The sequence below is a fragment of the Ambystoma mexicanum genome, chromosome 12 (assembly GCF_040938575.1).
Source record: "Ambystoma mexicanum isolate Mex_15411 chromosome 12, UKY_AmexF1_1, whole genome shotgun sequence".
Classification (NCBI taxonomy): Eukaryota; Metazoa; Chordata; class Amphibia; order Caudata; family Ambystomatidae; genus Ambystoma; species Ambystoma mexicanum.
Window position 1 is genome coordinate 775,839,230 of NC_090936.1, and position 12,905 is coordinate 775,852,134.

Consider the following 12,905-nt stretch of genomic DNA (forward strand, 5'->3'; position numbering starts at 1 on the left):
TTCTGTTCATAGCGCTCTTTCCCTGGAAATAGAATAAAGTGTTCCCCTTACTTGGGGTGCTGTTGGTGGGGGAGCCCAGGGGTGCAATGTGAGGAAAGATACATCTTAGAGTTGCAGTTCAGTCAGTTAGCCTTAGCTCGTTCATTATCGAAAAATGGTCTCTTGAAAAACTGTGCAGTCACTAATTTTCTGAATTGATGAACTGAAAATATGCAATGGTCACCTTTTGGGAAGTTTGCCTTGCAATGCTCAGTAGTTGAGAGCAGGGGTCTGCAACCTGTGCCTCTCCAGGTGTTTTTGCTGGCTAGTACTAGCCAACTGAGTGGATAGAGTTAATATGTGATGCCCCAAACATCTAAAGGGTTCTATGTCATGTCTATGTCATTTCATGGACGGGTGTGATTTCGATGGTTTTATTACGAGTAATTTTTACCAAAAAAACTCATCAAAATGTATTTTTTAAAATGTTTTAGGTGGGTTCCCACTCAACTGCCCCCCCAAACCTCTCATCCCCTAAAGTTTTTTTTAACTATTCCCGACCCGTACCCCTTATATACTTTTTTCCAACCCTCCCCCTATATATTTACACCTGTCGATGAAAGAATGCTATACCATTTGCGGTTCTATGTCATTTCGTCGATGGGTGCGATTTTGCAGAGCTACAGGTTGCAGACCACTGGTGTAGAGTGTGCCATGCCAACAGACCATTCACAAGCAAAGCAACCTGCATTAAATGAAATATTTCTACCTATTGTGATTGTTTTGGAATTTGCTACTATATCGTTTGCAGATCATGAATCTGCAGTGTGTCTTCATGTTGATCTTTGTTTTAACAGTTTGCGGCTTGACAGAAATACACTACCCAAAAAGGGACTGAGGTAGACACTCATTTATTTTCAGCATCATTGCTGCTTTTGCTTTGCTTGGAATGCAATTCTTTTCCCTCTGTCAAAACTTCTCATCTCTTTCAAATGGAAAGTGAACTCGTATTTCTTAAAACATTTAACTTCTATCTGCAATCAGGCAAAAACTATTGGGATGGAGTTAGGCAATACATTAATATGCATGATTTTATTTCCAAGCAAACACTAGAGAATTCTTTGACCTTGCCAATAGATGGAAGATACGACTGAGCACCTTAAACCAGGCCTTATAACCGCCTGCTGGAGTGGGCATAAACTAAATTATTTTACAGACATTGTCAGCATAGCATTCTCATGTACTCACCTTTTTGCAATTGCATTTGCAAATCAGGTAGAAACCATTATGAATATGTTCAGTACTTTTGATGTTCAGCTTCTGCTGGATGCATGCCATGATCCATGTCTAATATTTTCAGAAAATCCAGTTATCAAACTTACAAATAAAATTGTAAACGTTTGAATAGTCACATTGAAGCCAACTTCGTGATTTAATCTTTTGTAATTCAAAATTAGATATCTGATTTAACATCTCTGAAGGTTCATCATTCGGCCGTCTCCATGGCCCTGCAATTGTTTCCCTTCCTACCAGGTGGCACTCAGTTGTATCCTCTTAATGGAAACTTGATGTCACTCTGAGCTAGTTCTTTATTAAAAAAAAGTTCACTTTTTCATGAAACACATATCCTCATTGAGTTGTCAAATAACTCCCCACATCTAAAGGGCAAGATCAGAAAGCAGCTTGTAAGAAATGAGACAGAGATAGTGAAGAGGGTACTTCATGGTTCGTGTTTGATGCTCTCAGTGGTGAAATCCGGAATCTGACTAATGTGAGTAGATTAGGACCTTTCTCATCACTCCCATATGTTGATCTTTGATTCATCCATTTAGTAGTTGGATACTCTACTCATCCATACACTATTTTCTGGACCCTCTAACCATCAATCAGATATCTACTCCAGTAGATGAGTGTTCTACTCATCCATCAAGCAGTTGATCCATCAAGCAGTTGAGCCCTCTACTCATCCATCTTGTAGACAATACTTATATTAGACATGCCCACTGCTCATCATCTACCAGCTGAGCCCGGTGCCCGTAAATGTTGTAGTTGAACCCTTTAACAATCATAGGTTCGATTAGAATATTGATTCAACTATCAAGTAGATGAGCCCTTTTTTAATTTATCACAGCAATTAGTCCTCTACTCGCCATTTGGTAGATGACTTTCAGCAACTCTGTCTTGTAGTTGTGTCCTCTACTTCTTCAACTAGTAGAGGCCCCCATCTACTCCTCCAGCAATTATATTAATTCCCCACTCATCGATCTAGTTGAGAGTACTCTAGTACAATAGTCCTATACATAACAGTCTAGGCTACAATCCCTCCACTTTTCCTTTTAGTTGATGGGCCCTATATTCTAAAATCCAATCAATAGGCCATTTTTTCCTTGATCTTGCAGAGGACCCCTCTGCACACACATCAAATATATGGGCTCTCTGTTCTTCCATCTAGCACACTGACCCTGTAACCCTCAGTATTGTAGATCACCCTTTACAGATCCATCTAGCGGATGAGCTTTCTAGTCATCCCTGTAGTAGGAAGGTCCTTCGTTCATCAATTTGGACAATTAGCCTCCTCCTCAAATATCTAGTAGATGTGCCCTCTTCTATTCCATTTAGTAGATGGGCTATCTACTCATTTGTCTACTAGAATGGTCTTCACTCACCCATCTAGTAGAAGGTCATCTCATCCATTTAGTACATCGGCACTCTACTCATCTATCAAGCAAACATCTGACCAATCTTTTAGGTGAACCTCATCCTATTAGCATATGAGCCTTCTACACATCCATTGAATACATTGTCTCTCTCTTCCTGCACATACTAACTCTAAGAGTCATATGCTCAATTATACTGAATTGCTTTACCTTGGGCAGGTGGCACTATAAAGTTATTTAAAGCAACACAACTTTCAAAGTTATAGAATTTGGCCAAATACTTACTTTAAACTTCAATTGTTACAATTCAAATGGTTGTATTTGGCATGTTTAATATTTTATGCAAGTTTAGCCCCTCTCTCTGGTGGCAAGCTTTGCACTGTAATCAAATTATTTTGAAAACAGTTGCAGTTGCTATCACTAAACAATATTTTATGAGACTTCACTGTCCCTATGTACAAGAATTGCAAAATGTATGATTCCTGTAACTAAGCTTCTTCTGTAGCAAGTGCCACAATGCCCCCGGGCTGTTTGCGCTCTAAACAAATGTGAATAAAAATTAATAAATAAATAAATATGTCACTTAAGGCTAATACTGGTTCCTTTTCTTTCTTGCACTTCTTTTCCTGTGCTTCTCAAATGGCACCTGTCTTTCCTGCACTGCCACTTGTCAAGCCATTAGTATTGTGTGCTCCTGCCCTGTCCCCTCTTCACTGTTTCAAGGTGGGCGGCACTCCCATAACTCCCCACTCTTTGCCTTCCACCCCTTTTGAAGGCAACCCACCCCCTTTCAGCTCAGTTTGACACGCCCCAACCCATCAGCCACCCTTCCACCTCCTGTGCTCTGGTCCAGACCCGGCTCTGACGCTGGGTGCCTCCTTCCAGCCCGCCTCCTCCCCGCTCCATTCTGCCTCCATTGCTGACATTAGCAGCTCGTTAATGGCCCACACTACTAAGTCGGCAAATGGCACCTCTACTACTATCATCTACTACTATCATACACTTTTTCCACTCGTATGCTGCCTTGATAAAATATTTTCCAGTTCCGAACAACAATTATTGCTTGAACTTGATACTTTTGATTGTACGTGATATTCGCCGAAATGTTTGCACAAAGCACAGTATACATGCCTTTGTGGCTGTTGTTACCATTTAGTTTTTTTTTTTCACTTTAATACTAGTGGCATTTAAATACCAATAGACTGAATAAATGCATTTTTATGATCGCACATTTCACCCATTTGTAAACAATGCACGCTCTCTGCAGACTAATTTAATCCACTTAAAAGCTGTAAAATGGCACACTTTTAATCATACGGCATCTTTGCGGCTTTTTAATTTGTCTCTTTACTGCTTCTCTGCCTGCACGCACACTATTCTCAGGATGGGTTCCAAAGTATGGCTCTGATAAGAGACACACTGCAGCTAAATTAAATGCACCTACTTTCATTTTAAAATGTTCTCAATTTTTTTCCGTCACCATAGAACACAAGAGGACATGTTCTCCAAAGTAGAAACACAAACTATTATGCTGAAATGTTGTTTTATCATTCCCGGTGAATTGTTTAAGGGAATTCATAAACATTGTATTGGGCAGCTTTCAAAATGTCAATGGATACTAATCTTATAAATGATGACAATTTGCAGGTATACCCCATCGTCTAGGCAGCCAAGTCATGAAGAAGGCAAGGAATGGCTGCGCTCGCATTCTACTGGAGGCCTGCAAGACACTGGCAACCAATCCCCTCTTGTGTCTCCCACCGCCACGTCCTCTTCTGCAACTGGAAAGTATAGCTTTTCTAACTTGGGTAAGTTTAGTGCACCCTGTCTCCCCTCAAGGAGTAAATCAGAAAGTGTCCATGTATAACGACATGTTCAACTTTGATGTTCACCTCACAGAAATGCATCCACTTAGAGGAGAGCAAACTGTGCAGTTTGCCAAGATTAACCCAGATCTCGCTATTGATTGAATTGAAGGAACCCTATTTGAATTTGACTCTTTGGTCTAAGGAATGACCAACACTGTGTAAAAAGACCAGTTACACCTCAAGGGAAAAACATGATGTATTGTATGCTGCCATCACGTAATGTATTATTAGTGTCAGACATTACCAGCCCAAGTTTATAGAGACTGTTATCAGTAGGATGTGCAATAACCAGGCACTCACTAAATCACTGACTCACGTACTGAAAGTAGGGACAATTTAAAAAGATGAAATAATAATTCCAGTTTGTCTGATTTTAGATCAAGACCACTTCAGAGGTTCTGCTAATTGGGGAACAGTGGAGCAGGTTAGATCAGGAATACACAAAAGATCCAACGTAGCCTAAAACACACAATAATCCATGCCTACATAGGGGATGTAAAAACTCTCAGCATTAGAAAACTAAACCTAGGGACATATTTAGAGCAAGAAGGATTGTGCTTTCGAACAACTAATAAATTACCCAAGCAACACACACCATGAGATCTCAAAGTCAGGAGGTATTCAGCACAAATGCCTTGATTGTGATCTAAGTGCAGGGTGCTGAAATTGAGATGTCATAGTTGTGGGATGTAATCTAACCATTTTAGGGAACATGCCTGCTTTGCAAATGTGTCATGTCCCCTGCTTCAGTCTCTAACCTCTCTATAATTACTGCACACTCTATGATTCACATTGTCCTGTTCAACAACTCAAAATAACACAATTACAAGACATGCAAGGCCAGAGGTGGAATAAGTGGCCTTCTGCCTATCAATCTTGAGTCTTAATCTGTGCCCAGGTCTGTGCACTTTAGACCGTCTGTGTTCATAATGATGGTGGAATTTACAAAACATGAGTTTCTAAACTGGGACAAGCTTTAGACGTACCGGGTCTTCAGTTTGAAGGTAGTTCCTGGCTGTTTTTACCTCTGAGAAGTGTAGTTGACTAGCTCTAGAGTTGCTAACTGTCCCACCAAGATCCATATTCTGCTTTTAGGCATTTTCACCCTGAATACAGTTGCTTCGAGGGCCTTATGCACAATCGGAAAATACAGTATTAACTACCACCAGTTGACAAAGTACTTTTAATACTAGTCACTGATGTGCACCCAGATCTTGGAAAAGTGTAGGTTTGCGTTTGCCGTCCCCAATGATTTTTGTCATCGATCTTGCGTGCCATCTGTTGGACAAGCTATCTGCTTGGATCCGTTTTTTGATTTTATGGTTTGAAAGCCGAGAGTAAAATAATGAGAAGTGACTTTGATTAGACAAAATTACATTTTGTATTCACGATTTTTCCAATTCTGTATGGTCATATATGATATCTCTGACATTGATCACTGGATGACATCCAACCACCTCATCCTCAACCCTGGGAAAACTGAAATCTTAGTCTGTGGGAAAACATCACTCATCCCCCAACCAATCTCGTGGCCCAATTCACTAAGACAAGCACACTCAAACATGGTTAAAAACCTTGGAAGAGAATTTGACTAAGATTTATCCCTCACCCAACATATCACCACCGTATCCAAAACCTGTTTCTTCCACTTCCGTATCCTCGGGCGGGTTTTCCCCTACCTCACTTATCCCCATTGTTTCATGGCCATCAACTCATCATCCTTTCCTACCTAGACTACACAAACGGCCTCTACCTAAGAGCCCCAGCATCCCGACTAAGGAAACTCCAAAGAATCAAAATGTTGCAGCACGCCTGCTCATTAACCTGCCTGCCAGAGAACACATCAGCCCTACCCTCAGAGTCCTCCATTGGCTCCCTATTGCTCAACGCATCACCCTCACAACCATGTGTATCATCCATCGCACAGTCCTCAACACCGGACCTGAATTCCTCCATGACAGAATTGTCCCCTACCAACCTTCCAGGAACCTCAGAACTCGCACTGCATTTCGCCTAGTGATCCCATCCCACAGCTGCACTAGATTTGGTGGGTCCTCCCTCTCCGTCCAAGCGCCAATCATGTGTAATACGCTACCGCTACCAATTCGCAACACAGAAAACCACCTGAAATTCAGGAAGGCCCTTAAAAACCTGGCTCTTCTCAATACTATCCTAACCCACTACTCCCTGTGAATACACTACTAATAAATGCCCCTGCATTAAGTACAGCTCATGGGCCGGCAGCTTTCGCAGCAGTTTCAAATGACACACAGCCACATTTTGCTCATTAACACTCCCAGCCGACTTGTTCTCCTGGTAAGCCAGCAGCTTTCATTGTGGCACACCTGATCCACCATCAACCCACCCACAACAACACTCTCACCAGACAAGCACTCCAGGTAAACCAGCAGCTTTCGCTTTGGTACCCCTGCAACACTCAGAACTCTCTGACCGTGCCCCCGCACACCAGCTCACATGAGAGACGACTAACAATGAAATAAGTAGCCCAGGGTAGCACACGCCCATCACTAAGTAATTCACTGCCACTGTTAACCTGCATCACTCATTCAGGGAAGGTCTCAACACTAGCAATCTCCCTCTACAAAGGTATTCCCAAATCTAGGTACAACAAACCATGAATGCCTGCTATACTACAGAAACCTACTGTACTAAAGGCTGAAACCTACAGCACTGTGAAGCGTAGCACCCCGACCATGCAGGAATCTCGAATCTAGGTGTAGCCTCCACCTTTGTTCATCGTAGGATGAGACCTACTGCATTTTGAGACATAGGCCTATTGCACACTATACAGGATTCTCGAATATGGGTATGGCCTCCATCTTTGTTTACTCTATGATCAAACTTACTGCATTGTGATACCTAGGCTTCTCTCCCATTGTACAGGATTCTCGGATCTAGGCATAGCCTCCGTCTTTGTTTACCATATGCTTAAACCAACTGCACTGTGAAACATAGGCCTTTCTCCCACTATACAGGATTCTCAAATCTAGGTGTAGCCTCCATCTCTGTTTAATATATCTGGAAACCTGAGACAGTATGAAAGCTAGGCCGATTGGTATAGGGCTTTCAATTCTAGACCTGGTCATATATTGCCCCAGCCAAGCAATCTCGCAGCCCACGATACATATCTCTTCACACCACTAGTGTGTACACAGGCTGAAAGGCACGGCCAAGCATCCATGCACTATAGAATAAGCTATGACCAAGCACATCCGGTCTAGTTCATACATAGCCGCCCAGACTGAAACACCTGATGTACCTCAACACCTCTGCCACTAGCATACAGCGACCACCGCCCGAAAGGAAACCGGTATAGGTGCCCTCACATAGACTCTCTCAACAATTGCAATCTATCTCTAACCCTCAACAGCACCCACCCATGCGTCTGACCTCTCTTGAGCTGCTTAGTCGAGCCTTGCCAGCCACCCAAGTCTTAGAAGAGCAACATGCACACATGCATCTCCTAAGCTAAACTCCTTAGAATTTCCAACCGCATTGACTACGGTCACCAAGCGCATTCCAACTGAGGAAAAAGCACATTGAGGCCACACAAGTGGGGAAAGAGCACTATACAAATTGCCAAATACGATACAACACAATAAGAATCAGTAAAAGGTCCAACATCCGGGACACTCCTCTTCACCTCTTCAGACCAGCTAAACCAGAAGTGCCTTGTGCTATCATTAACAGTTTACTGAAATATTAGTAGATTCCTGTGAAATCTTATGATTGTATTCTTAGATAATGAACTATTATTATTTCTCTTCATTCAGTGGTCCAAAATGGGTAGGGGACACATATCGGTTTACTGTTCTGGCTGCTACCGATATGCAATTCATAACATTATGCCTCTTTCAAACTGTGAGTTCTCACACTTGTGAATTCTGATGAATAGGTAAGATGCGGAGCAGGTTGTGGAGATTAAACTAATTGTAAGTGAAAGATGGGCCAGTTGCCTCTAAAGGTTTATGGAAAATGCACAAGGCCTAACATTTCATCCTCTGGTAACCAAAAGCCAGTACAACTAAATCAGTCAGGAAAATAGGCTGACATAGAAGGACTGCGGCGAGCAGGCATGCTGCTGTATTTTGCAGGTGTGACAGCTGAATGATCAACTATGTAGAGACTGGAGAATGACATAGAGTTTGGCAGCAGTCAATTCTCATGAAACTGCTGGGCCATGTTATGGTGCTGGACATCTGCCAAGTGAGCAAAAACGTGGAATCAGATATGCAAGTTGGAAACTAGTCTCTAGATACGGTGTCCAACTGATGGTGGAGTGAAAGATCTGCATATAACTGTAAAGCAAAGTTTCTACTCATGTGCTGGGATCATGAGTGTGGCAAGGTCCCACGATGTCTGCCAGGAAATACTAGGAACAGATCTTGCAGTTATCTTATAATTGACCATATCTAAACAAAAATATAATACTTCATGAACATTGAGTGCCAAGGCTCCTTTATTTATTTTCTCTAACTTTTATTGAACCAATAATACATGTTCCTTGTAACAGCATTGGAACTCTGAGACATGCTGTTGTGTGTTTGGAAAGCAGGACTGTTTCTGTCATTGACTGCATTTGTTTTGCCAGTGGCCTGGGGCTTAACCTGATGTTGTACCTAACTCCGGAAGATCTGCATTTGTCGAGTGTGCATATATCTTCTATTCTCACTTTTGCTCCTCTGCTCTGGTGCAACATGGGGGAATGGGGCTGAGGAATGATGGCAAACATGTGGTAATGTAATTATGTATTCAATCAATCATGTTTATTTTGGACATTTCATCCATAAAACAAAAACAAATACATATGCAACAAGTTATGGACGTCACATCATACAATATAACTAAAACAGCAATTATGATAAGCTACAATGCAACCATACTACTTTCCATAGTGCATTGGGTTCATCTGTTGTGTGATAATTTGCTCTAAGCTTGACAATACTCCTCAGATGCTTTCAATAATAATTAGCTGTATCATTAATACTAATCAGATCTCTCAGTCTGAGAAAACAACAATTATAACTTCATAGTGCCTGTATTTTGTTCTTAAATTAATACGAACACATACACAAACAGATTATCCATGTCACATTGTGCAATATAGCTAAAACAATTAGTATGATAATCTAAAACTCGACAATTGTAAGTCCCAAAGTGCATAGTGCCCATCTAATGTATAGAAATCTTCTTTTAACTAATCAATATTTGTGAAGTTCTTCATTATAAACAACTGTTATTAATGCCTTCCAAATCGCTCGAGTCTAATAATGCAGCAATCATTTCTTCCTGGTCCCTATATTGGTTCTCAAATCAGTGGGTACATCATTGATTTGCTGTGCCTGACTTGGTAGTCTTTCTGCTACCTCTACTGTTCTGTTCCTGCCTCACTGTTCTATTCCTGCCGTGTTGCGGAGTGTGGTGGAGTGTGTTTGCTGTGTTTGGCATGTTTTATGCTTCATGCTGAGGACCACTGCAGGATCTGGTACCAGTGGACTCTTGGACCTTTTATAAGGTGAGCCCTGTTTACTGCCCTGCTTACTGCTTGCTGCCTTACCACCTGTTGCCAGCTCGCTGTTTGTTGACCGTTTGTATCAAATTACGGCATTCTAACGATTGCTATTGTCATCCCTCAGGAAAGCTTCACGCCACCTTGCAGGGGGAGTGAAGCGGGTGAAGCGGACTAAGGGGCTTACCTGTTGTCACATGGGGACTCGTAGTGCCACCACAGCTGTGGAAGCTGCCGCCTTCTCACTTAATCTGACCTCCACCACCCTGTTTCCTTCTGCTGACGGCCCCCAACTCGATGCTGGGCGGCGTGTAGCTAATGGCAGGAACGGAGTAGCTTCCAGAGCAATACCGCATACAGCTGAACTAGAAGGGCTAAAATCATTCTGGACAATTGCATGTCCCTCGCTTTGCCTGTACGAGCCTCCTCCCCCTATCCATATCCCTGCTCTAGCTCCTGCTCTTGTGTCTCCACCCCTGCCCCATGAACGAGTGATTAAATCCTGCTTGCAAAAGATATTCTGCGTTGGTGCCAACAAAACCAAGAAAGCTGCTAAATCTCTACTCTGCTCTAAATCGCCACCCACAATCAGTGTTTATTACTTACCCGAGTTAATGGCTCCCCCTGATCCAATTGTGGCGGTTGATTCCACATCTACATCGGCTACCTTGGCTCCACCCCTTGCGACTTAGCCATTCTTTGGGAGGCAGAGCTGTCTGCATCTGTTCCCTGCTTAGGCTCTAAATTCATTGAGTCTGTCTCTTCAGTATTGGGGGTTGGTATCGGGTCTGGCCTTGGCTCTGGACCTGATCTTCCCCCTCCTTTGTCATCAGTGCTGCATACTGCAGGTGCTTATAGTGAAGAAGTGGATCTTGCTTCTGGTGGTGCAGGATGCAAACTCACAGATCAGTCTCTTGCCTTTTCTGTTAGACCTGCCACTACTGTCACTCCTGCCTTGGATGTTGTTACACACAATAAGGTGGATGTTGTTGCACACAGTAAGGTGGTTGTTTCTGCGGTTGTTCATCCTTCTGCCGCCTTTTCGGATGTAAACTTATCTTTTCCACCTGATGATTCTCCCGATGATCCTGCTGATCCATTTGATACCCAAGAGGGTATTCCTCCACGCAATCTGTCTTCTAACCCTCAAACTTCATCAATACTTTTTTGGTTGCGCAGAAACAGCACTAAACGCTGTGACTCTGCGTCAATGTTTGCTGCCTTGGAAAAGCTGCTGTCTGCTCTTCTAACCCAATCGGATTCAACCTTGTCTCATCTTAAGTCACAGGATATTGCCATGACTGCCCATGCTGTTGCCCTCAAATCATTGGAGAGTGCAGTTTTGGCACTCACCGGCTCAGTAAAAAACATCGGCCAACATCTTGAACACTTAACCCCGATTCCAACCCCCTCTGCTATACTCAAGCCTCCCACACCTGCTAATGCAGCAATATACCGACTAGTGGTGCCCAAGGAGTCTGTCGAAGTTCTGAAAGCTAATAAAGCAAACAATGGTCCATTCAGGAAAAAAGGAAAGTCATATGTCAAGCAATGAAATATGCAAACAAAAGACCTTCTATGTCAAAATCCGAGCCAGCCCTGAACTCTAGCCTCAATATCAGCATGCCAGCTGGAAAGGCTTCTTCGACACCCTTGTATATCGCTCCTATTGACCCCCATCATTCTTGGATCCCAGGACCAACTATTGTTCCCATTAATCCTACACTGTGTCCACAAGTCGTACTCTCTCGGGTGATGCCCTGTAAAGGCGATTCGTCTTGTCTGGTCAACCCCCAGGCTCCACCTGTTGACACTATTGGGCTTCTTACACCACGTCTTGTGAAACCCACGGGAAGGAATAACTACGCTGTTCAGACCTCTTTTTGTATCTCGGATCTGAAATCCCCACTGAGCGATCCCACTGCATTGCTTGCTGCTGTTGGCATGGTAGTCCTTTGGTGGATGCTCCCCCTGCCTCTTAGTTCACTTTTTATTGTTGGCCCTTAGAAAGGGGGTAGGGCACCAAATCCTCAGAAGGATGGGGGGACACAACATGTGTCGAAAGACTGCACTGCTCTGCATAATCTAAACCACTTGTTTGCTGTCCCTACAACTACACCTCTTTCCAACGCCCCTGCTGGCTCTGTACTTACATCAGTGGACGCATCCTTAGTGACATCTACAAGGACTGAGACAGGGCCCAATAAGGTGAGCTCCTTTACGGGTCGTATCGAAAGGGTGCTGCAAATCAGGAGCTTCTTTCACAGAGATTGATCTGACTTCTTGAATCAGGCCCAAGTATTGGAGTTGTTCCACTCAATTATCCTGCTCCATTCTATCTGTAGCAATGCCATCAGGGCTGTACTTCAATATGAGGGTGCCGATTATGTCACCTCTTTTGTCTCTCTATCGCTGGTCTCAATGGTTGACTATGTCATTGATCACTCACAATAGTGTTTCCGAGTTGGCTATGAATGTGTTTCCTTGAACTCTAATATTTTCCCATCTTTGATGCATGGTGGTCGCCTGGTGGTTGGGCCTAATCCAGTAATCAGCAAAGTCATAATTGAAGCCGTACCTTTCCATCCAGTGGGCGCCCCCTGTGCTCTAGCCAAGCCCAAACCAACCCTGCTATAACTAACATTCTACAGGGCTGTGAGCTTCCCAATATGGACATGGGGAGGAAGCCATCGGTATTGCCAACAAGGATACCCATTGGGAGTGGCTCGCAGGGATGGTCCGATAGAGAAAACTGAGAAATCCCTAACCACTCCTCTTTCTTCATATGCTGGAACACCAGGCGGCATAAACATCTGTTTGAAGATGAGGGTCTGCTTGGGCATGTGGATTGCTTTAGTGTACTGGCTCTGC

The 12,905-nt window shown here is 43.2% G+C and overlaps 1 protein-coding gene across 5 annotated transcripts in view; it reads left to right on the forward strand.

The window, feature by feature from the left end:
- The window catches only part of NAV3 (neuron navigator 3), a 1,326,128-nt gene that overhangs the window by 1,055,667 nt on the left and 257,556 nt on the right, over window positions 1-12,905 (forward strand). For all 5 annotated transcript variants that reach the window (XM_069629276.1, XM_069629277.1, XM_069629279.1 and 2 more), the window contains 2 exons: window positions 837-878; window positions 4,284-4,444. In XM_069629276.1, coding sequence (XP_069485377.1) covers window positions 837-878; window positions 4,284-4,444 — 203 coding nt within the window. The remainder of the gene's footprint in view (window positions 1-836; window positions 879-4,283; window positions 4,445-12,905) is intronic.